A 27,115-nucleotide genomic window follows, 5' to 3' on the forward strand; every position below is an offset into this window, starting at 1 on the left:
AGAATTAGGAAAGTTTTCTAAAGTAGCCTACAACATTCTATTATAATCAATGTTAAATTTTATATTACTAATGAACAATTCTTTTAAATTAACGTAAATATAATGACACGTATGGATTAGAGTGAATAGATTTTATTTGTACCAAATATTCATAGTTATTTCACCAATAGTACGGATATACTAATCTTAATCATTTACTTTAATATTAATGTGATTTCATTTTTGTATATAATTTTAAGGTTTCAAGAAATAAATTTAATCCCAAATTAAATGTAATGTTTATTTTCGTAAGATTGGTAATTATTTTAATAGTTAATGAATACAAAATATGCTAGAATTAAGAATTTTAGGAGTTATAAAAGACATATTTTATCTAAAATAATTAACGTTTTGAGAAAGGTAAGAAGGTTTTAACGAAAACATGAAATTAATCATCTTTAAGTAGATCAAAAGAAAGAGGCTCACGTTTGTTTTTTTTAAATTTCCTTTACTAAAATAAACATGTCTGCAGGGATAGGGCAGATTTCTTTTATTTACTTGGGTGGGACTCTCGTAATAAGACTGTTTATTGCTCTTATCCGATCCGATCTATCACATTGACGTTAATTACAAATAACTACTGACAAAAATATTTACAATTCATTATTTTATACAATAATATCTATAGTTAGTTCACTCGTACATTAAATAATTAAAGATATCACTCAAAAAATGTATTAAGACGAAGTTGATGTATCATACAGATGTAGTGATCTGTTCTATAAGATGATGTTCACGACGATGGCAAGGAGCTTTGCAGGATCCAGAACGACTGAATGTACTTCCACGGCGTGCGAGACCTTCGGGCACGCTGCGCGACGGCCGCAATAGCGCTGCGCGACGACAACATTCGGGGTAATGCGGTGTGCAACAAGTGCGGTTAAGCGGCGCGGCGTATGAAAGAGACTTCGGCAGACGGGATGAGCAAGTCGGTCCCGGCCACGCGCAATACGCCGTCGCTCCCCCAGCGCTGCACGCACACCAGGCCGGTTCACATCGTGGAGGCGGCGTCATACACAAGCAAGCTTCCGATATTGTTGGAGCCGGAACCGGCGGAGGAGGTTCCGGGTCACGTTTTGAGAAACCTACAAAGAATAATAGGAGAGCCCCAGCTAAAGTAGCAGCTGTGGAGAAGTAAAAACCTGCCCTCGGCGCTTGTTGGTTGATATAACCTGTCATTGGTACGCCGACAATAACAGGAATTGCCTCGGCTCCTTGGACGAAACCTGGTAAAATAATGTGGATTACTTCTTAGTTCGATTAATACAGATAATTTAGTACTGTTTATACCACTCACTCCAAACTTTTGTGAAATGTCTTCCCCGAACTCGCTCCATTGTGAGCATCTTCATCGAGTATAGAAATCCTCCTAAACATAAGCCATACATCCATGCAAAAAGTACGTATCCGTGATAACCTTCGACGCTACTTAATGCGAGCATTGAAATTCCTGCAAGTACGCAGAAATTTTGTATTATAATATAATATAAATATTAATTTTAAAAAAATATGTTAAAAATATAATCGGTACCTATTCCTAGCATTGCCGTTTGACATAAGTATTGCTTTGAAACAAGACACTGGGCTGATGGTCGAACTAACACGAGTCCAAAGCCAGCACAGCCTAGTACGGCAGCGAATCCAAGAAATGTCTGAAGCAACACTAATGCACTCTCTTCTAATCCTTCCTGGAACCCTTGCAAGGCCTAATATAAAAAATAAATATATTAAAATATGCTTTTTTTGTATAAAGGTATATTAATTTAGTACATAGGTATATCATTGATAGATTTACTTACTAAAAAGAATACGGGGGTGTAAAGTCCAAATGCTGCTAACCCGGCTGATAGTAAAAGTACTTTAGCGGATCGGGAGTGAAGAGGGCTTAAATCGATGAAAGGGGGCGTTTTTAGGCCTTTCTTTTCTTTAACCTGCAAAAGATTTTTTAGACGTTAATCTTCATGCAATATTTTATGTTGGCCAATACATACAAATGCAATATATTTATATAATATCTACTTTCTGTCTGTAGTTACACTGACTCATTCCGGAACACAACAATACTAAGTACTGCTGTTTGGCGGTAGAATATACCATCCAGAATAATTGACCCGGACGAGCTTGTAGAAAGCTACTTCTATCAAAATGTATTCATCCTTATCATCATAAATAGGACGCGCTCACCTTCCGGCGTTGGTTTTTAAGGTGTAAGATAGCTCTTCGTTGCGGGTGATAGAGGGAGGCGCTGCGGTAAGCGGCACTTAGAAAAAACGCTAGCACTAACACACCCGTCACCGCTTGCAGTCCTAATCTCCAACCTAATTTCCTGTCAAATATATTTAATATTAGAAAATAATTGTAAAAGTCTCATCTCCTGATCGGTTACTCGATCTATAAATCGATTTATTATATTATTTATTTATAGCAAAATACTTACCCCACAGCTTCCTTGTATGCGACGCTAAAAAGTGCGATGCCAACGCCACCTCCAGTGTGCGCCACTAATTCCACAAATTGACGTCGACGCCTGAAGTACGTGCCGAGCACGAGTCCGGCCGCCTCGCGTACTAACCCGCATCCTACGCCTAGAACGACACCTGAAAAAAATGATTGATTTAAATATCTTGAATAGTGTTTTAATTACAACATAATTTTTCTTTTTTATATTTTTTCAAATTAGCATATATTTTTCTATGTGGTCTTTAATAAACTAATAGATAAACGACAGGATACATTATTATAGCAACACATTATTTTATGTACCATAGCTTAAGAGCGTTTGATGTAGCTGTGTAGCAAAGGAAGTGAAGAGACAAGCTAAAGGCAGCAACAGTCCTCCGACCAATGCAGCGAGCCTTGGCGACTTCCGTCTCGCCGACACGAGGGCGCCAGCAGCTCGCGAGACTCCCACACAGATTGCACCCGCCCAAACTAAAGAAATAAATTATTTAAGCTTTCAGAAAAAAAAACATTGTCAATTGTCATTAAAAAATTAAAAATAATCATAGTTAGTGTTTAATAAAAATGAACACACACCAATAAAAATTACGTTCCAAGTTCGAAAAAGTATGTATTGCAAATTGGTTGGATTTAATTATAATAAATTATCTATTAATTAAAAATGTTTATTATCATTCCGTTCGATTATAAACTCAAACAAGAATTTTAATTGCTCTATAGTAAAACGTTTGCTTACTAACTTACATCAGTTGTAATATTAGTTTGGCCCGAAGCAACTGAGTCATTGCTCCAGGGTTTCATTTAACACAATAGCGGTGAGTGCTCGTTATATCTTATAAATAATATGTTTGCTTTGTTGTGGGAGAGGATCATTTATTATTCTCCACTTACTTATGCGCTTAGACTTAAACGATGGATTAGTACATTTGAATAGAATATGAGTTAGGATAATCTGGCTTAAATAGTTTACTCAATTCAAATGTAAGGTTATCCTTTTTATAATAAAAAGCTAACTAGTATTAAATAAAGAAATAATAAATCAGAATATATGTTAGTTAATTAACGAATATACTACTACAAACTGCTACGATAAATATATCAGTTTTGAAATTTTGTCACATGATAAAGGGATGTTATTTAAAAAAGATGCTTCTGTAAAGAATTCTTTATCTACGTAAGCATACGAAAATAGTTTTTTGGATCAAAACCCGTCGTTAGGTTGCCCTTTCTATTAGGGAACACCGGATCAAAATCCTTTGAGTAGTCTGGTTAGTGGAAATATAGAGAGAACCAGAAAACGACTTCGTTTTATACTTTGTATTTAGTGTTTTTTTAACAATTACTTTCTACGTTTGTAGGCATAACAGTTCATTTAATTTTACAGTAGGTAAATGTATTTATAAGCTACTATACGGATAACCTGACAAGGGCTATTTTAAATTGGTTATAATCAAGTTCTAATTAATATGTCAAAGCAAACATAAAATAGAGTGTCCTCGGTCTTTGTGCCGCAAAAGCAATTTATAACTAAAAATACTTCAACCCCTTAATATTCATAACCAGACGTGAATCTTACGAAATTAATTCAATAAGTCAACCCTGTTCACGAACCGGGGTGGACATTATCTAAAATTAATAACTAATCTTAGAATTTCTTCTATGGGTTTTGAATTAAGATCATTAATTATTATTTAATGGCAATTGGTTGAAGGCATTAAATTAAGTCAACAGAAAAGTGTAACAGTTATATTCTAAGGTGCGCAGAAAAGAGGCTTTAATTAATTTTAATAATAGTAATATTGTTTCGCTGCCTTACTTATACACATAGTTTAGTGGATGTTTAAATAAATAATGATTTCTTTCTTTTTGTCATCATTGATTTGTCATTCGAAAAAGATGACACAGTGTTGTTTAACCAATCACCTATTGATATAATTTGTAGTATAAAATAGGATTTGCAACTTAACTTGAAATAATTACTGAAAATTCTAAAAAAAATGTATTTAAATCAAGTGATAATTACTACTACTACAATACTCGTAACTTCTGCAGTTTTCACACTATGAAATTGAGCAGCTGTTATGTGAAATAGTTATACACTATCTTTCATGACAAATATAGGAACCAAATGGTTATCGTGGTCTGGGATATTTGTCAGTATTGTTCGATTTCCTGGAAACATAGTTTGTTACAGTGGTAGCTGTATCAGATGTTGTGTTTGTTTTATTATTATTACAAACTGAATGAAATTCAATTCTAAAAATAAATATTCTACACGGACGGAGTTGCACCTGAAATGAATAGTAATTAGTAGAAGCGTAATATTGAGAATAAGACTGCACCGTTTGCGCCAACTCAATGTTACGTAGCCCTCCTCAATATTTTAATTAAAAGATTTTGAATTGTATAATATATAGACGAGTTGAAAGGACGCTGTTATATATGTATGTATGTTGATTTATATATTTGTTTGAACATATTTCATTATTATATTGTAAGAATTATTAATATTAAGTCTTTAAATATATACAAACTAAAGAAAACCCGGCTTCGCTCGGGTGAAATAAATTAAACTGGACAAACACGGTTTATCGTTTACTTTTCATACAATTTTTTTATGAACATTATGATTATCATCAACATCTATATTTTCTTCTGTTATAATTATTCTTTACACACTTTCTAAACGCACCCGTAAACGTCTTGAAATATCTTGATTATACGAATTATAGTTTGTTGTCGACTAAAAATTATTATATTTAAATGATCGATACGAATACATACGAATTGCGGATACGTTTCGGTCCTGTCTATCGTAGACCTGCACGAAATTATTAATAAGAGAAGAATATTATGAATTCAAATTTGTTATTAATTAGCATTTCCCCGTTGAATCGTATAAATAATCAATAATGTTTGAACATAAAATAATCGTAATATAATATAAATAAGAATTTTTACCGTGTTATCAGTTTCATTGTGAGATCGACTCTCGAGGAATACAAAAGTGCATACTAGAAAGAAATGGAAGTTTGTTTGATTTCGTAGTCTTCTTGTTAGAAAGGATTTGTTAGTGCAACTTTAATGTAAATATTATTTTGTAGTAGTAAAATATATTTATCGCAGTTTTAAATTCTAAAATATTAAAATACGTATTACTTTATTATTACCTTTTTCGACAAGAGAATTTGAATTGCAGGAGAGTGAATTGGAGAAATTCTGTTAGATATCTCACCAGCTCTTGAAATCATAATTTGTAGATAAATTATTTGTAATTTCAATTTGTATATATTTATTTAAGTTCTTACTTTAACTTCTTGAGATGTTATTAAATTTTGTTTATTGCACATTATTTACTTTTAAATATCGAATGTATCCTTATATACTTCAAGCTTCCAGTTAATCACCAGCTTTTCTTTATATTACGTTACCGCGTACGACATTATATTACGTCCAAATACATAAAAATTCTAGTACTTTAACAAATAACAATTTCTTAATAAGTCTTATTACAATTGAATGTCTTATATCTTAAACAGGTGCCAAACAAACGAATAATTAAATTTTATAAAGCAAATATATTCGCAAATTAAATATAATATATGTACGCAGATTCGAAATAAAATATTTTCATTTCTTGTTTCTTTTTAATTATTTCTCAGTAGTTATTTTCTTTGTTTTGACACCATGGATTCGATAAATATGTTGGAAATATTACAAAACCCAATATAAAAAAATTAAATGATAAAATTTCCATCACTCGTACTAATTCATGTAAAAAAAGAATATTAAAATACGCATTTATATTAAAGAAATGATATAATGAAAATTCAAGGTGTCTTCGTAGTAAGTTATCTAGACTTCATCAACTGTTATACGACGACAGTCACAAAGACGAACGATAATGACAGTACTATTCATATTATGGCAGTCTGGCTGCACGGAAATTGGAATACAGATGAACTGGAGCACTAGATCGTTAGAAAATATAAATCGTAAAAGTTAGAGAAAAAAATATGAGATGATTTTATACGTTACTGAATAAAGAGATTTGCCAAGTCTTTAAATTATAATAGTGTAATAATTTGTATGGGTGTGTGTGTGTTCTATCTGCATGTATGTTTGTGCGTGTGTCTGTGTTTGTGTGAGATGAACCTTTAGCCGGCTGTTTAGGATTCAGTTTGTGACGAAAATGCTTCAAGAAATCTTATACAACCCTTCATCACCAACACTATCCCCATAAAGGGTGAAAAAATAGCCTACGTCGGTTCATCGATTAAGTAGCTAAGCCGTTTAAAAGTAACAGACAGACTGACAGTCAAAGTTACTTTCGTTGTTCTAATATTAGTACAGATTAAAAAAAAATCCAGAAATGATTTTATAACTCATATTTATGCCTTTTGTTGAACAAATAACATAAACCGAAAAAAAAAACTTTTTCATCTTATACTTTTTATAATGTATAATGACTTTTTATATTCTACGAAAAGTATTTTACGCGCATTACGTTTTTCTAATCTCAATAAGATATAACTTTCATTGTGCTTGGTGTGTTAAAAAGAATGATACTTTGATCAGATCGACATATTACTTGAAATAATTATATGTTAAATAGGATTTTTGGGTGAACTTTAAGATTGCGGAATTGTACCTTCCCCTTAAAATCATATTTGCCAAATCGACAAACATACGACATACATTTAGGTTTATTTTAACTGTTATAATGTACTGGCATGGGGGCAATGAACGCATACCTCACTACTTGCGAAGGTTGCAGCAAATGATAAATGAAGTGGGAGTCGAGTAAACATAGTTTTATAGTCGTAAGACAATGTCAAACATGAAAAATACTTATGTTAAGTAAGATAAGTTACACAATTACAACAGAATCCCGGAAAGCGTACAAAAATGCTTCTGTTGGCAAATTTAAAAAAAAATGTTAAGGAACCCTTGTGAAGGAAGTGAAAGGAAGTAGTGTACTGCTTCTATATTGAATAAAGGAATTTAAGTTTGTGTTTGAATATGAGTAATATAAAAAAAAAATTTTTTAAACAGAACATTTCAAAAAATATCTATGTTAATATTAACTAAAAAAAGATATTTTTATCGTGTATAAATACCTGTTGCATAAAAATAAATGTATATATAAATACATGTTTATTCCTCAACGTATTATAGCCGCTGTAGTGGACATAAATCTATGTATGCGATAACTCACCTGCGTGGTCGGCGGCGGGTCCGAGGTGACGAAGCGCGTAGACGTGCAGCGCGCCGTAGGCTAGCTGAAGTCCAGTTGACAACAAATGCGCGAGGAATGCAGCACCACAAACGATCCAGCTAGATTTATAGCGCAAGTTGTACTGTTGTGATGTGATAATACTATGATATATCAACGAATATTTCGACTTATTCGAACCGAATGATCAATACTCAAGTGTGACCTTTTTAGTCAGGTAAATTAAATAAATGAAATCATGCTTCTCTCTTTATATAACAAGTTACGATTGTACCAAAACAAATAATAGGAACATTTATTTCAAGGAGCGGTCAGAACCCAGCGCAAGACAATGTTAAAAGGAACCGTGAAGTGGACATTACGCTCTTCAGCTCTAAGATACATTTATTGTTGACTCTGATATTACGTTTTTAGTTTTACACAGAATCGAGTTACTTTTACGAGTAACAATATCTTGACCGCAAAAATATTATTAATTTTTTCTATCGGTTTGTAATTGAATATACACAGTGAAATGTAATTATATGTCTTTATCTTTGTATGAACAACGATATACGTTTATATTTTAATTATTATTCTGTATTATATTTATAATATTTAAGGGTTTATCTTTTTTTTTTGAAATTCAACTTAGTCTTTGTTTCTATTGAAAATAGTAAATTATTCCGTTTTACCTATTACTTTTTACTTTCGCATAGGTACGGTAGCGTTAGGCAGGTAATAATCATACTAATGTACATATACAAAATTGTAATGTACATATTCAAGAACCAACAATAAAATGTATTTTATAATCAATATTTTTTTTTATAAATAAATAAGATATTAATATACATACATTAAATTAAAGTAATAGCCTATGCTTTTCTCAAGTTAAACAATTTCAATATTAAATAGTTCAACTTAGATTGTTTAAGTTATCACTTCTGTCGGGCGTCCCGAGCCTACACATATATTTTTTTATAAAATTGTTTAATCAATGTTAGCTTTATTTTTGGACAACTATTAACGTAAAACCTATCAAAATATTAATTTCATTTAATGATTGACACTTCAAACATTTTTATAAATTTGTTGGGTGTAAAACTAGTTATTTCTACTTTGATTTTAAAATTGAAAATATGAAAGATAAAAAAATAATATCATTTACAATTATAGATATTCATTCTCGTAAATTTGTAGTGAAATAAAATAAAATTTAGATTTTATTTAAAGATTACGAAACACAATTTGGTATTTAGTTGTCGAATCAAATATAATAGAACCTCACCCCCACCCGCCTTCAGGATAAAAGTGGTGTTTGATGGCACGAGTGTCGAGTTCACGACGACGCAGTGCGGGCACGGTGCGGTGGAGAGATCGCAGCTCTCTTTCCCGCAGAGCGCCGCCTGTTGACTCATCTTCCAGGTCCGGCCATCCGTCTAAATTATTATGACAAATCACTAACAATGTTCTCCGTTTACGACGACTTTAAATTAAGTTGTTTTGACATCCTCACTAGTGTACGATTCTGTCTATACAAAGCCTATCGTTTCGAACTCAAGCATATATGATTAGTCAAAATCGTTGATTGGTGGCACATTAAAAAATAAAATGACGGACTGATGCCTTTGTTTTTTGAAATAATAGTAATATAACAAATTTGCTTAAAACTTCATATAAAAAGGTTATACCATAGTGCGGCAAGCAGTTGTAGCTGTTGGAAAGTGGTCTACAGCGACAGCGCGGCGGCGGGGCGCGGGGCGGCGGCGGCGGTGAAGCCGACGGTGACGGCGACCACCAGCCCGCCTCCATCAACCCGCCATGGCTGCACTCGCACCCGCACCCGCGCCCGCACCCGCGCTACCTGGTTGTGTACAATTGTGGTTAATATAAAAACTTACCACTTACCAACCGGATACTTACTGTAATAGTAAAGGTTTATATAGAAATAGCTATATAATCTCTTATAGTCTGAGATAAGCGCGTTAAACAAAACGAATAACTTCATCTAAACATAAAATTATCTATAAGTAAAGAAGTATATTGTTGTTTTAATTATTAGTTGTCAAGTATTTCATATCGTCTCTCACTATATTGCAGGTAACATCAATTTCACACCGAACAGTTTGGCTGTTATTAAAAAAGTTTTGCTTTTGTAGACAATCTGTAACAATGTTCAATGTATTTTCTAAAAGGCACTTATAGTACTTTGTAAGCGAGAAAGCTATTAATTTTATTGTGACTAAAACGCGACAGCCATTTTCCACGAGGTAAAATGTTGGATTATATCTAATGAATTGTGAAAAGCAACAGGTAAGCGCTTGGACGTAATACAATTCCTACAAAGTAATTAGCGCATTGCTTGGAACAACTGCTCAATTGGAATGTAAATAAAATAAACGCTTTAAAGACATAATAAAGTATTTTTATGGTAAACTATAGCAAAGATAAAACTTGTGACGTAAGAATAGGAAATTATGTTATGTTTTCATTTTATATACATTCACTTATTAATTTAAAATTTAAATTCAAATTGATAAAAGCTATTGTACAAAAATACGACCGCCTGGAAAGGTGACAAGAATGCTTACACCATTTTCCCCTTGATTCACAATTCTGATCATATACGTGAAAAATGAACCATCTGTCACCAGTGAAGGCAATAAGGTGTTTTATGTTTAATAAAGGCTTTTGAAAATGGAACAAAGACAATTTCAGATATATATTATTTTATATTTTATACTAAATAAAGCGTTGCAATTAAACTTGATTTTATTCGTTTCATGTTTTGCGTCAAGGGGCATTGCTAATTAAACTCTGCGACGGAGGGTTGCAACTAGTATATAATATGGCGTAAAGCAGCAGTGTCCGAAGTTATAATACATCCGTTGATTATAACTTTAAATAGGATCTTAAAAGCTCTAAAACGGTAAGCTCCTCTACTAGTAAAACTTCCTTAAATTTTAGTTGCTTTTACATGTTCGTACCGAACGAAAATAAACTTTAATATAGCTTCAGCAATATTAAAGACATTTTCACAGTCAGTTAGTTAACCTCACAATCAACAATAATAACGTAAAGTACGTTTGGGTTCAAATAACAAAAATATGTGATTAAGTGCAACCTAACCAGACGGTAAAAGAAAAACTTTCCCTAAAAAGTATGTAAACCTTATAAAAGTAAGAATAATACTAGAAATGAATGTTAAGGTTCATCAATGAATATGTTTTCCAATAGTATAATAAGATCACCTAGTGCAGGTGCACCGCTCCACGCCCTCGCTCACACTGTACACGCTGCCTCGACGCATTCGAGTCGATTCGTTGTCACACGCGCCGTTTCCGCATCCTCGCCTCACGTCTCAACTCAGCACGGACACTTCACTTCACTTCAGTTGCTAAACACGAGCACCACTCTCATTTTCTCACCTGTAAAATAAAACAATTGTTATACTCCGTTAAATTCTCACGATCAGAAGAACATTTATCCTATACATATAGAGTTATAGAACGTCCCGTTGAAACATTGCATAAGGCGAGTTTTTCATCTTCAATTTAAGTTTATTACTACAGTTTTGTGAATACCGTTATAATCATTAGAGTCATGTGGGGCAAGTGTACTCAGTTAAGCTTTGTGATGCTATAAAATCGAAAATTATGAGTAAAATAAAACATAAAAAGGTTAATCAGTTAAAGTATTTATTAATTAACAAAATTATAAACAGAACAAACCTTGTTTGTCACAAAAATCACCAAAAAGATATCAAAACGAAGGTTATCAAAATGCGTACAAATACCCCAATGTGCGGGTAAATGTGCGCTATCCTGGAGGTATGTGTACGCAACTTCAAATTGAGGTAATTTTGTATTGTATGTATTATTTTTTCTACTCTGACTAGGAAATACTGTTCTTATAAAATTTCAAGCTCACAATCGTCGCTTATAGTAACAACTACACCACAAAAGAATATAATAATTAAGAATGAGATCAATCAACAAAACCTAAAACTCCTTATTGCAAAGGTCATATACAAAATTGCCTTTCTCAAAGCTAGTACATTGTTCATGCCACCAATTTTCACAAACGCTGCATTGAATCCAGTCTTCATTCGGTGGCTAAATATATTTTTCGCCACAGAGGGGACAAAAGTATTCACTTTCTTTATTCTTAATTCTAACAGTCTTAGTTTTCTTAGTCTTAGTTTCATTCATTACAGTATTTTTTGTTGTTAGCTTCTGTTTTAAATCCAATCGTATTTTCTTTAAGGCTAATTTTTCTTCTTCTTCTCTTTTCTTTTCTTCTAAAGCCAATTTGTAAGGGCTTTCAGTAGCAATTATAGACTTCTTACCTTTTTTTCGTCTGTTTTGTAAAGTAGCCTTAGGTTAGGTTGGATAGTCGTCAATGGTACTTGTGCCTTGCTGGTTGAATGTGCAGAATATAGTGAAGGTGTTAAATTAGGTGGAATGATCGTTGTTATGTCAGTCGTTGTTTCAAATAAAGAGGTGTCACAGTGCACACATACACGACAAGCTTCTGCGTACACTTAACCCAAGCGGTCATATCGGGATACGACCAAAATTGTTCATAATTGCGTCATCCAAGCAATAAAACATTAACTCTTAATAAAACACAAAAAAACGTGCTATACGAAGAAAGTAAGCAATTTTTCAAAAAAGATTTCAAGCTATAAAAGATTACATGACAAACTTTACAAAATAACGTAATAATTTGTGCAAAAAACTTTACTTAACCTTGAATTCAAAATGGAGGAAAGAGCGGCCGGCGTCACACATGCGTTTCGTGCCGAGTCGCGCGGGGTAATGAAGGAAGGGGATCGCGCTCTGTTACCCGCTGCGTACACTTACCCCACATGACTATATATTTGTTTTTGATAAATATTAATTATATATAAGATAGTTATATGGAGTAATTACATAATGTAATGTCGTAAGGGTCATTTATACGAGAAGCCAATTGAAAACGAAACGAAAGTTTAAAATTGGATAGCTTTGTCAGAGTCTAACCAGATGTTCATGCTTTTTGTTAAGTCGATGAAAAGGAGCTTGCAAGTTACACAATTTATTATCCAACAATGCAAATATCATATCGATATCGGCTGCATTATATGAAAGTGGAATGTCATATATTGTATACTACGTACAGCTACTACGTTAAACGTAACTTTAATAGGTTAAATGGTAAAGTAAGTGCGGAATTTTATTAAATAATCGAAAGCCTTGCCTTAGTATTGATATTTCGGAGTCGGAAACAAAGCGGTTGAAGTTTATCTGTACTTGTCGTGAACATTTCTACGCTGTTAAAATTCTAAACGGAGTCTCGAGCTCTAAGATTATAGAGTATAGCGACCAAAGATATTTTTTTATATATAAAGAAAACAATTTTGATATCTGATGTATTGCCCAAAATTGTATACCATAAAATATAATACTATGAAAATTATCTAAATAATAATTCGAGCTTTCTCCTTGTTATCAAATTAGTTGTCTAACTTTTTCAACCACGTAGGCTGTGTTTTCCTGCACGAGATAACAATTGAGAATTCAAATCGAATTTCTAATCTAAAGTAATTCCTAAAAGAACTTGTATCAGTTACAATAAATTATTTACTTTACGTGTTCTATAATTATGTTAACAGGAACGATATTACCATGTTTAAACTGCTTTCATGTAATGCAAAATTAATATTGTCGTTAAGGACAAGAGCACTACAGATTATAGGATTACATAACATAATCAGCCTGTAAATTTTCCACTGCTGGGCTAAGGCCTCCTCTCCCGTTGAGGAGAAGGTATGGAGCATATTCCACCACGCTGCTCCAATGCGGGTTGGTGGAATACACATGTGGCAGAATTTCGTTGAAATTAGACACATGTAGGTTTCCTCACGATGTTTTCCTTCACCGCCGAGCACGAGATGAATTATAAACACAAATTAAGCACATGAAAACTCAGTGGTGCCTGCCTGGGTTTGAACCCGAAATCATCGGTTAAGATGCACGCGTTCTAACCACTGGGCCATCTCGGCTCATAGGATTATAGGATTATAAAAACATTATTAGATATGTGATATATGTATTTTTTTATTTTTAATAAGATTTTTAAAATACATTTTACTACTATCAGATATTTAAGTATTATGCAATGTTATGTAATAAAGTTCGTTTGCGTTTGACGTCTTTCTGGCAAAGTAACGCCCGCGGCTAATCTCAAATTAATACGTAATTTTAGGTAATTATAATAGCTTAGAATATATTACAATGCACAAGAGTGTGCGCAACATGCAGTTTATATCTTATAGTCTCATGGGAGGACAATAGTTTATGGTAGAAGAAAGATCAGGTGCAGGATTCATAGTGTACGTACTTTCCGAGGCAAAGTTGTTTTATTGGCCCGATACGAAACTCGAGTCCGAAATATGAACTGAAGTCGTATAAACTAACCGGACCCACGAGGCAATTTATTATATTAGTTAAAATTATAAGCAGAATTCAATAATACCTATTGGTCTTACATATAAACCTAGTTTGTCGGGTGTTTAGTTAAATAATTATTTCTCTCTTTCTATCTGTATATGACATTTGAAAGAGGAAGATAAAACAGTGTTTAACTAATTGTCCTCTATGCAAATTTTCTAGGTTTTACTTACGGTAAAACCAGTGTAACTACAGGTACAATTATTTTTTTATTGTAAAGATTGTCGGACCTATAGGCCACCTGATCGTAAGTAGTCAGCACCGCTCATAAACAATGGCGCTGTAAGAAATATTAATCATTCTTTACATCGCCAATGCGCCACCAACCTTGGCAACTAAGATGTTATGTCCTTTGTGCCTGTAGTTACACTGGCTCACTCATCCTTCAAACTGGAACACAACAATATTGAGTCCTGCTATTGGGCGGTAGAATATCTGATGAGTGGATCGTACCTACCCAGGCGGGCTTGCACAAAGCCTTACCACCAAGAACGACTACAACGGATATAATGTCCCAAGGTTGGTGGCGCATTGGTGATGAAGGAATGGGTAATATTTCTTACAGCGCCAAATTATATGGGCGGAGGTGACCATTTACCATTAGTTGACGATTATAATAAAGCTGTATGAATATTACCCTCTTCTTATATCATACTTCCTTTGATTATTTGACACTTGTCACAGATAATATTTTTTTTTAGAATGAACTAAAACTTATCTTTTTATATTCAATACGATTACGTAACAGCTACTTTGTGTGTTTATTATTATGATCAATTTTATGTTCTATTTTTAAATGTTTGTAATGGCAATGACCATATAAAACAGAGTAATCAATTACTATTTAATAGCTACTCTTCGTGAACTCGTTATAACATGCAAATACAGTAGGATTCCGTTTTAATTAACTTAATTTGATTTCATTTATTCCGAGTGCATTAAGTTAATTCTATTTTTAAATTAAAATAAAGCGAGTTAGTTGTTCTGAGTATTCAAATGAACGTATTAACTTTAGATATAGAATCTAACATTATTAATAGGTATGTAATTAATAAATTATAATATTACTAATAATAATAAAATAAGCATTATTTATGTAGGTCAGCGTAGTCTATAAACTGCATAAAAAGAATTTGTTTCCATGATGCAGTTTATTGAGGTTCTTACAGCTTGATTTGATGCGCTTAACATAAATTTAACTTTGTTGGTTCATACGATGTAATTACCGCTTTGCACAAATGTATATAAAATGCTTATGTCGTAATATATGTAACTCTATTAGGTTACGCACGCCAGTGAAGCTCCAAATCGGCATGACTTTCACACTTTCGACGAACGAAAGCGTCATATTTCAGACAATTTACTTTGTGTACAATTTATTTCGTGAATTATACACCTAAACCTTCCTCAAGAATGACTACGTCAATTTACTGAGTGATTCTTGATAAAAACAAGGATCCATACATCCTTCTTCGGACTTGTAGAATTTATATTTTACACTCGATATCTTAACTAAATTATAGGAAAAAATACATATTTTTAAATAAAGTATTTTTCACAAATCGTCTAATCTCATATTAAAATTACGTCAATTATGTAACGAAAAAATCTTATTATATAATTAATTAATTGTTACTGGGACTACAGAATACCCCGAGGAGACAATAATTAAGCCCCGACACGTTTCTGAATGAACGATTATTTTTCATTGTAATTTGCGTCTAGAACTACCCACATCACTTTATTAACATAATTTCTTAACAATTTATTATGCTAATAAATTTATTTATTACATATTTTATTTTTTTCGGGAAACAAACAGTAATATGAAAAAACGATAAAATAATACATAAACCAATCAAGTTTCCACTGATATCTATTACAAATTAGAAGCAGAAAGTAATAAGGACTAGAGTAGTTATTTAAAGATATAAAAAAATAATTACAAAAACAAAAAACAATTTATATTAGTAATTAAAAAAATTAAAACATACAAAAAAATAAATATTAATTACATAAGACAAAATTAACATTCATTGATTTAACAATTCATTAATGTTCTTTTTATAACTTAAAAGGGAACATGAAAATATATCTATAGTACTAAATTTTTTATTATACATGTTACATGACCGATGGATAAAGCTATTTTGGGCATATTTAGTTTTAGTACAGGGCAAATCGAAAAGAGGATTTTTTCGCTTACAAAATTTAGGGACATTAAAATTTAAACAACCTCATAAATAAGAGCTGTAGATAACATTATTTAACAGTTTAGAAAGAAATATTTGATCTCTGAGCATACGTCGAACTTCTACTGGACTGAATTTAGGCTGACTATGATAGTTGTAAAACTTGTATTGAACATGATTCATAAATTTTATTTGTATTTTTTCTAGAGAATCTATATAAATTTTGTATTGAGGTTTCCAGATTGACGAACCAAATTCCAAAAGAGAACGTACCAAGCTATTGTATAAAAGTGTGATGGTATAAAATTTTTTGGATTCTTTACCAACTCTCAGTACAAAGCCAAGCATTCGATAGGCCTTAGCGACGATATGGTCTATGTGAAATTTAAAAGTTAATTTCCTATCTAAGTAATACCCTGGTCTCTCACCTCAGTACCGCGGTTAAAAATTTCGTCTCTTAGACGATACTCATAAGTGATCGGTACTTGTTTACGTGTGAAAGAAATAATGCTACACTTTTTAACATTAAGATTAGATTGTTGCTACAATATTTACATAAACTGTTGAGGTCGTTCTGTAACAACGAACAATCCGAAAGTCCAGAAAAAATTCTAAAAATTTTCATGTCGTCCGCAAACAATAAAACCGAAGAGTGCTCAAAAATTTTACAAATATCATTAATAAAAATATTAAATAGCAAGGGACCGAGGTGAGATCCCTGAGGTACACCAGATGTAACAGGTACGAATGACGAACAAAAGCCCTTCATTGTCACCGCCTGGCTTCTATTGCGTAGGTAAGAAGATAAGTAATTTTTTTTTTAATTTAAATACTGTGTTGTGGTTTTTTTGCTGTAAAATTTTAATTATAATTTATACATATGTGTGTATTTTAATAAATTCATAATTCAATTTTTTTTTTATTATTATGATATAGGTAGGCGGGTGGACAAATGGACCACCTGATGGTAAGTGGTCTCCACCGCCCATAGACATTAGCGCTATCAGAGATATTAAATATTTCTTACATCGCAAATGCGTCACTAATCATGAGAGTTAAGATGTTATGGCCCTTATACCTGTTACACTGGCTCACTTAAACTTCGACTGTAAGTAGATGGTACCTACCCAGACGCGCTTCCACAACTACCACCAAGTAAAAATAAGTATAATATTATTAGATAGAAAGTAGTTCAAAAATACATTTTACTTAAGACTTATTAATCATAATATCACAATATCAATATTAAAGTTAGAAGGCTAGCTAAAATATTCAGTGTTAATATAAAAAAAAAAATTAAAAATTCACTAAAAAGTAAATATAAATATAAATTTAACTAGCTAGCATTTGATTAAATTTGCTAATATATACTAAATATAGATAAAAGAATCACTACATATAATTAAACGCAGTTAGTTATTAAATCGAAGGATAATTAAAAATATTTTATAAATGCATAAATTCTCAGAGTTCATACCACATTCAGTTAAACGGAAATGTGAAAATTCAAATGCGCAATCAAGTCTGTACAAAACTCGGGATTTTCACATTAAGTAGGCAGTTTTCTCTTTTAATTTAATTAAACGGAAAGATGAAAGCAAGAATTTTGAACGTGGCAACATAATGCTTAAAATTTTCACATTTTTAATTTACTTGTAGGTTATATAATGTAGGTTCTATTTAATTTAGTTTATCTCATTATTTTGAGTTTTCATTCATTTCAAATAAATTGTTCGTATAAAGCTTTTTTAGCTATTAGAAAGTATATATAATAATTTTGAACTAAAATATATTTTTTTAAAATATGAATATAACCTAACTTCTGTTGAGTTCTTGGGTTCTTTGGGTTCTTTTTGTTGGGGTTGGGGCCTTGGTATATAATTTGTAACAATAAAATACTCAATAGCACTCAAATTAAAATAAGGAAGGTAATTAAATTAAAATGTAGCTATAGGATATATCATATTATTTTTATAATAAAATATATGTGGAATTTCTCGAAAAAATTTCTAACAACTTACAGTCGCTTAACTACTGTTAACATAGTTCAAAGTTAAAAAGGAAACTACGTTTTCAATTCTCATATAAAATATAAGTAGAAAATATATTGAACTACGGACTTACTTTGGCAAATAGAAATGGCTAAGAAACACCGATAACTGCAGAATGACTTTTTCGAATCACGATATTGGCGCCATTTTGAACACTCATTTACAAATAAAAATGTTACTTACTGTTAGAAAAAAATAAAAATTCCTTTGATTTCTTCTCCTTGCTGCCAGGGCCATTTGAGTATCAGTATTAAATAAGTATAGTGCTAGCTTTTGGGGTCGTCAACTTACAAGTCGAGTGAGCAAGCGTGCAGTTAAAAACATTTTCTTTATTTTAACCGCATTTATAAAATTTAATATGAAAGGTTTCTTTTCGTTAATGGTTTCATTGTGAAAGTTACTTACCAATAAGTCGCTACTGGCACTTAGCCAAGAATTCTGTGTCTACACAGGTGCTTTATAATGCGTTTATTTAAAATTTTTACAGTACAAAATTGCTTCTTATTCGTTACGAATATTAATATAATAAAGTAATTTATGGCTAGTATACATTTTACATTTAGATACCTTTTGCTGTTATGTTATTAGTGTTTTTTACACGTCTCTGAGAGCACAGTAAGCTATGGTTCCTTTTAATAAATAAAATAATCATTTCCGATAAATAAGTGTGAATCTTTTTGAAATATTATTAACATGCCCTGTTGATCTAGCGATTAGCTTAATAGGGCGTGGCCTCAGAGAAGAATGAGGTGGTGGCCCTGATCTGTTTGTTTCATTTGACCGTGTGAATAGCAGCTGGTATAGACATGCGCTGCCGTGCGTGCTTGGGACATCCCTCCCAAGATTACAAGATTGCTCTACCACTTGAGGTGTGCTCTGTCTATCCGCCATTGGAGCAGGAATGGAATTTGAAAACGATCCAACGGCTTCTCCTTATTGAGGCCATAAAAGATTTTTTAATAGGTAGAATTCTACATAATTCGTTCCACTCGAGAGCGCGTTTATCATTTAAAGATCTCCTGCGTCAATAAAAAAAGACTTAAAGCTTATATTACTCCAGAACCAGATGGTCAAAGATAATTTCTAATTAGCAATTTGAAGTTGGAAAGTTCTTGGTGTGTCTTTTTTACTCCCTTGCAAGCTTGTAAGTCCGATGGCCTTGCTTCGGACGTGTTAGATAATCGTTTCATTGAATTATAAAAGTGAGAGAAATAGAGTACACCAATATTTGCACACTGTCTAAAAATATCAGAAGTCAATGTCATAAGATAGAATCTCACATACGAAGCCCAAGAAAATGACTACTTTAATGATTGTAATAAAGAAGAAAAATAAAAATAATGTATAAAATTTATCTTAGAGCTCAGTAAGCGTGTGAAATTAATTTAAATTTTAATCACTGGGCAGTCTTTCGCGCTATTACTAAGAGCAGAAGCTGGTGTCTTCTATGCAAAGATATTACTTAATTAAACGGAAGTATAAAGTAATTTAGATTAATGTTAACATTATAAGTTTCATTACTAACGTGTTTTTATATTTAAAAAAAACTTTTATTTTTTCATGATGTTCATAATATACGTTACATTTTGTTACTTAAGTTCTTGTTTGTTTTAACATCACGTTTTCAAAAGTTTTTTTTTTAAAGTTTTTTTCTGACTTAATTGACTTACATGTTATCACATTTAAGTTAAATAATATGGCGGAAGTTGAGTCTCTCAATATTATCATTCGAAACAATCTGTCTCCCAACATTTTGGCAAATTAGTATCTTCCCTAATGTATTTCCCTGGTTCGTGTTTGTGTTTGTTCAATACCCGGGGTATATATACTCGTATAGTAACAGACTCGGGCCTTGCTACCAAGTAATGAAGACGCACCTCGTCCGCTTAATACGAAACTTTATGGTTTTATGGTACAGATTTATGATAATTAAACCAAATATGGGGTAAGGTTGAGGGATTTGGTTTTATAACTGTAACTAATGAGCACGCTAATGCGTGGCGTCGATTTTGATAAAATTATGTACAGAGTTATGAATTGTCCATAGGATAATGTATTTAAATTATTTTGTTTTTCTTGGTAATGTTTTATCTAAGAATTTTATAAATAACTAGTCCCGTCCCAACTTTGTACGTATTAAAAAAGAATTTTATTTATTTTATTCAATCTAAGCCACTTATCAAATTCAAAAGAATTATATATAAAGGTGAAGATGTTATAGGTATGATCTGATACTGTTTGATCATATACATGTGTTATCAATTTGTTGATACTCGCTACCAAATGGTTCTGTAGAATGTTAACTTCTATACCGTTCAACGCATCGTCATCACAATTAGTATCGATTACATCTGCCAGATATCTATTCCAATAACTTCGTAAGTCAATGTGAGTTCTAACACGAGACATATATTTCATACAGTCGTCACATAGGCTTCGGTTTTTGCGGCAGCGTCTCTGATCCTGTCTCTGATACTGTCCCCAAACCGGAAGCACTGAAATAGCCAGTACCAGTTGGTACCTCACCACCAATATACTTAATTCTAACATACTATGGAAGACGTGTGATATTGTAATACTTCAAAATGTCCAGGACATTCTACCGCCAGTCAGTTATATATAGTATTGTTGTGTTCCGGATTAAAGGGTGAGTAAGCTAGTGAACATAAGGCACAAAGAATCTTCAATCCTAGTTTCAACGGTAAGTGGTGCATTGACAATGTATGGAATGGTAAATATTTATTACAGTACCAATATTTTTGTCTTGTCTCGTCGATCTCTGTATCAGTCTATGGGCGTTGGTGACCACTTACCATCAAGAAACGCACTCGACAGTCTGCCTTCCTATTTAAAAAAAGCTGGTATGCATATAAGCTGATCATATTATATTTAATAAATGAGTGTGCAATTTAAAGCTGATCTTTTGTAGAAATATAAAAGGCGTCGGATATTTGAATGAGGCGGACACAACCACGCCTCTATCAGAACAATGGTTGTCATAATACAGGTTACTCCTACGACTTATTCACTGTACTGTTTTTGAATTGAATAATTTGCATTGCATATATTATTTTTAAGTTTAATGTCTTACAATATAATTTTTATTTCTGTATATTTGCCGATGCAAAATACACAGTCTTAAAACGGACGCATTATTATATACATAGGTTGTATGTATTTAAAGTATATTTTTATTTTCCAACAAATACTATTGATAATAAAATTAATTTTAATTTATCATAATTGCTTATATATTTGAAGTAAATTAATTTCGTTTCGTTTTATGGAATATTGAATTGAACCGCTAATGCAGTGTGAAAGTTTAATAACTAGCTTAGGATGCTAACGAGTTGTTACAGAGATTGTTTTTAGATCCTTTATTCATTCTTTACGCCTCTTAATGACTGCCTCGTCTTTGAGATTGTTAGGCTGCCGATCCTGAGGTCTAGAATTCAATTAAAGGGTTCAACAAAGTTTACATATTGACAGTGTTTACGCTCTCGTACCAGATTTGTGAACGGATTATGTGAGTGAGGGAATACGGAGTACGTTTGTGTTAGCGTCTTATGAACTGCGCAGTCTTCCCCTTGAGAATGAAGATGTCAGCATACCTTAAAATTTATAATCACTTTAATATTTATTTATAATCTATGTATTGTGGTATTATGTTATTAACCTTCGTTATTACGTCTATATATATATATATATATATTATATATATTAATTTCTGAAAACGACATTTTTTGTTATAATATTCTGCTAATTCTATACTATTTACCGAATTTAATGAAAAGCAAAAATTATTTGTTTTTGTTAAACAAGTACAGGATTTTATTTAAATTCACGAAGTATACACAAAATATTTTTATAAAAAAATTGAATAATTTTAAGAAGAAAAACTTTAATGTGAGAGTTTGTAGTAATTTTCCGCAGTTGAAGCTCTTTTAATGTGGCGGAGATGCTACAACGGTGCTCCGTTGCGGATTGAAGTGTGAAGTACTTTCAGCATTTCATATATTTTTTTTTCATTTTAATACAGAGTTATATACCAAGTAATTTTTAAGGAAGAGTTTCACTTCCATATTTTCTAAAGAAAACTTTTTTATGAAACAAAAGACTTTTATTTAATTAATTGTCTCCAAAATCAATTTGAGACAATCGTAACTGCGTGATCGCAAAAAAGACTAATGACTCTTGAGCATAAACCAATTAATCTTCACAAAGGAAATGCTTCCGATGTTTTTTAAGTCAGATAATTTAGAGACGCATCATTTAACACATTTTTTCCGAGGAATTTCAATGCTGCGGAAACTGACGTTATCAATTTTATGTTATTACTAGCTACGCGTCCTGACTTCGTACGGGTGAAATAAAAATTTAATTTATTTTTAAGGTTCAAATTTCAACCATCCTGGAACTTACATCAGACCAGGGCTCAAAATACAGAATATATACATACACCAGTTCAGAAGAACTATTTAATATACTAAATAATTCAATAACGTAAACACGACAAGTATATAATAATATAAATTACTAATTAACATATTAAAAGTGTTAGTTTTCAGTTACAGTATTCTATTTGTCTGCGTTGTCCTGTTAAGAGAATATGTGCTAAGCGATGGTTGTGGTTTAGCGGACTGAGTGGTAAGTTTAGAGTTTAAGATAAGTATGTCAGCAGTAAAGAACAATGTGGGAAAACATGAATTATAGAAAATATATTTCGAGAGATACTACATGTATATATTATATGTATATATTATATTAACAATAAGAAATATAATTTATATCTGTTTCATCTGTAATTAAATACTCAGTTGCAAAAATAAATTAATCCAATGGTTAGCAAACGTCAATCTTAAATGGCGGTATATGAACCAAAACATCCTCCTCTAAACTAGAGGAGGCTTTAGCCCAGCAGTGTAGTATCATATGAGAAAAAACCTATCTTATGGTCTTAAATAAATTCATAATTCATAGTGGCTGTTCCCTCATCATTCAAAAATAATCTGATATCAAGATACTTTCTTTTTAATTTTTGTAAGAATATTTATATTTAATTTATTATATTTAAACACGATGTATCAACAAAAATAAATAAAGTTTTTTTTTTAAATAGAATAATATGTAAATACAAAATTCGTTTCCTTATTGCGCTCATTTGTACAGGGTAACCTGCATGTAATAAATATATATATACTTACGAGTACGTATATGTATTGTCGACATTATACCACCAAATGTCGTTTCGACCATGATCCTACTACATCCCTTATGTAGTTCAAGGGAAATAAGATAATAATATAATTATAGAACGTCGCTAAAAATAATCTAAAGGGAAATGCCAAAATCAGTAAGTATTTTCCCAGAAGATTATTATAGATGACTTGGAAAAATTAGATCATGTAACAAATCGGTAAGTCATGAGTCGGCGTCAAACTTCGAATAATATAGTAAATGGATCTTTGCAATGACATAACAAACCCAATCTGGGTTGAGTAATCGCAATAATGTCATTGTTAGGATTTTATTATATTTTGAAATATATTTTCATTAATTGGTAAGAGCGTCTCGTATTCCGTGACCACAAATGGGATGACGCTCTCGTACTGGTTGCCGGCCGCGGCTAAGCTCGCGTTTTAGAAGTTGGCTGTCAGGTTTTAGACATAAAAAATATGGCATAGCCTATACGTCTGTCCGTCCTTGGGATTTAAGCTTGCTTTGTATGTATTCAATGGTTTGGCAGTGAAAGAGCAACAGACGGACAGGACGACTTTCGCATTTATAATATTAGTATAGATAGATAAAAATGTATTAATTGAATGTATTGATTTGTACTTGGATTGCCATTTGCATCTCATGAGTAAGCTCTTCAGTAAAAATCTTTTAAACTGTATTTTTTTTAAATGTCACCACTGAACTTCTTATCAATTTAGAAAAACAGCGTGTACAAGACGTGTAACTTTCTGTAACTCCTAGATAAAACCGACAGTAACATTTGGGCCAACTGACAATAAGTGCTCGGGACAAACCTCCGGCATTACTAATGGTCTGTTAACCCAAGATTGAAGGCGACAAATGTAAACAATTACATAAAGCATTATGTGTAATACTTAAAACTTTTAGACACTCATAAAACGGGTACTCGTACTCGTATATGGTGGTAAATTACACTTTTTAATTAATGAACTGTAGCAAAATTATGTATTAATTAATTATGGTATTGGTAGGCGGACACGCCAATGGTCCACCTGATGGTAAGTACGCTATATGAAATATTAACAATTTCTCACATCGCCAATAACTAACCGTGGGAACTAAGATATACTGGTTCACTCGTCCTTCAAACCAGAAAACAGCAATACTGAGTATTGCTGTTTGGTGGTTGAATATCTGATGAGTGAGTGTATTTTATAGACGAAAAAATACATGGGTGGTACATACCCAGACGGGCTTGCACAAAGCCCTACCACCAAGTGAATAATAATAAAATAAAAAATATATATGTATTAAGAATGCTCTTGAAAATATATTTAAGAAGGTACTTCCGAGACAAAAAGAAATAATATCTAGAATGAGAAAGAAGCGAATTATTTATGAACAACAGGTGAAGAATCGTCGACAGTTTGATCGCGATTCACAATTCGGAAAATGTGACTAAAGACCATCCAATATCACGCGATTCGCGCCCATTCCTATTTATTCAGAACGCAATACATCTCATTCTGTCGCGTTTTCGCTCACCCTTTATTATCCGGGCCGGTAATTCCATTTCTCACGAAAATAAAAGCCTTGAATCCGACAACTGAATTATATTATCTTCGAAGTTTGAAGGAAATAATTCATACGTAAACGTTGATCCAAAACGATCCACATTTATGAAGTGTGTGATACTTATTATCGTTGTTGGACCTACCTTTTATTTTATGAAATGATAAATGTTTTTATTTTTATAAAGAGGAATCATAACATAAGCCTATTAGTTCTAATGACTGGGTTCAAACGAAACGATTGACCAAGAATAATGAATATTATAAGCGTGAATATTTTACGGAACATTACGCTTGAGTTCAGATTGAAATGAAAGATTGTAAAGCACAACTTTCTATCGAACTGTAAGTCCTAACGAAGCGAACAAAATTGTTATGTGCAATGTTCTTTTGTAAAACTTATTCACAATTCCCACAAGCCACAAATGATGTACAAGCGGGAATCAAATCGTAGTCTGTATACGTGCAAAGTCTGAATTTAAGCAATAATAATAGTTATAAAATAAAAAGTAAACATTACAATAAATATTATTTATTTAAATCTAAAAATGGTATAATAACAACTGGCAACACTGGTGAAATATTATGATTCCGACCAGAGATTTTGCATAATGAGCCGAATCCTGATTTGGGATTAATAATATTGAACCTCGATTTAATCTTACCATATAAATCATGATATTTGATACGTAATATCAATTTGTGCAGAACGAACAAGCCCAATTTTGTATGGTTATGGTAATTTTTTTATTTTTTAATTATATATGTTAAAAATAGTTTTAAGAGAAATTATACTAAAACATAATTATCCTATATTGTACAGAACGATTATTTGTTTATTTTTTAATATAACCAACTATATATGTATATAATTTAAAAATAACAAAAAAGAAATAACTACTCGATCATATAATTTTTTTTTAAGCAATTTGGTATAGTTTGTTATTAATATTAAAATGCGATACATAAAACATAGCCTTAGTTAAAAACTCCCTTTGCTTATTCTCTTTCACGCATAAAGAACACGGCTTGTATATTTCAAGAGATTTGGCCAAAAGTTAGCTAAAGTTCTTTATTATGTTTGCACGAAATTTGGTTTCGCTTCTATCTTTGTTTCTAAATTTCTATGCTCTTAAAGAAAATTCCTCGGAAGTCGTTGATAAAATTATTCGCAGGTTAAAACGTAATCCAGACGATAATGTTCTATGTTATTAAGACGACGATACGAACAAGTTGAAATACGGTGTGAGACGTAATTAAAAAGTTTACTTAAGTTCATTTCATCTACACAAATGAAATATTTCAAATTTCTGTGTTAATCTTTTATTATAGTTATTATGTTATCAGTATAATTGCGTAGTTAAAACGTTTTTTTATATCCTGTTGGTTCTAAACCCCACTTTTTTTATTAAGTAAATAGTATCCTTTGTATTGTTTATTTTTTATCAGAGAAATCTAATTTCAGTTATATAATATACTGGAAGTAAATATAATTCTTTCATTGAAGTTCAGATTTTTTATTTCGTAACTATAAGCACAAGGGACGTTACATCTCAGTCCCCAAAGTTCCCAATGTCACTAGAGTTAATGAGAACTGGCAAGCTTATTACTTGACAGAAAGAGAAATCCTGCCATTTGAAGAGGGGACAATTATTCTATTGACATATACAAATTAATATCCTCATATTAATGAGTGATTATAATTATACCGGTAAAATCATATGTTGCTTATAAGAGCTACCAGAGGTGCCGATTAACATCATATTTCATAGATCGAACATAAATCAAATATCTTTTTTTAAATATTTCTTCGTATCTTGTACGAAAACAAATACTTTTAAAAACTTTATATGGTTTTTCCTTTATTATGATTAACCATTTGTTCATTACA

The 27,115-nt window shown here is 31.9% G+C and overlaps 1 protein-coding gene across 2 annotated transcripts in view; it reads right to left on the reverse strand.

The window, feature by feature from the left end:
• Positions 1 to 346: 346 nt before the first annotated feature.
• Positions 347 to 27,115, reverse strand: part of LOC113400555 (monocarboxylate transporter 4-like) — a 63,603-nt gene continuing 36,834 nt past the window's right edge. The window contains exons 2-13 of one of the 2 annotated variants that reach the window (XM_064217427.1): positions 10,969 to 11,145; positions 9,409 to 9,581; positions 9,006 to 9,156; positions 7,718 to 7,836; positions 2,803 to 2,970; positions 2,477 to 2,636; positions 2,224 to 2,365; positions 1,839 to 1,970; positions 1,571 to 1,745; positions 1,337 to 1,489; positions 1,212 to 1,265; positions 347 to 1,124 (exon numbers count right to left, since the gene is read on the reverse strand). In XM_064217427.1, coding sequence (XP_064073497.1) covers positions 736 to 1,124; positions 1,212 to 1,265; positions 1,337 to 1,489; positions 1,571 to 1,745; positions 1,839 to 1,970; positions 2,224 to 2,365; positions 2,477 to 2,636; positions 2,803 to 2,970; positions 7,718 to 7,836; positions 9,006 to 9,156; positions 9,409 to 9,529 — 1,764 coding nt within the window. In that variant the 5' untranslated portion in view covers positions 9,530 to 9,581; positions 10,969 to 11,145 and the 3' untranslated portion in view covers positions 347 to 735. Of the gene's footprint in view, positions 1,266 to 1,336; positions 1,490 to 1,570; positions 1,746 to 1,838; positions 1,971 to 2,223; positions 2,366 to 2,476; positions 2,637 to 2,802; positions 2,971 to 7,717; positions 7,837 to 9,005; positions 9,157 to 9,408; positions 9,582 to 10,968; positions 11,146 to 27,115 lie in introns of both variants that reach the window. The other variant, XM_064217426.1, reaches the window with a different exon arrangement.

This window comes from Vanessa tameamea, chromosome 17 (genome assembly GCF_037043105.1).
Source record: "Vanessa tameamea isolate UH-Manoa-2023 chromosome 17, ilVanTame1 primary haplotype, whole genome shotgun sequence".
Lineage (NCBI taxonomy): Eukaryota > Metazoa > Arthropoda > Insecta > Lepidoptera > Nymphalidae > Vanessa > Vanessa tameamea.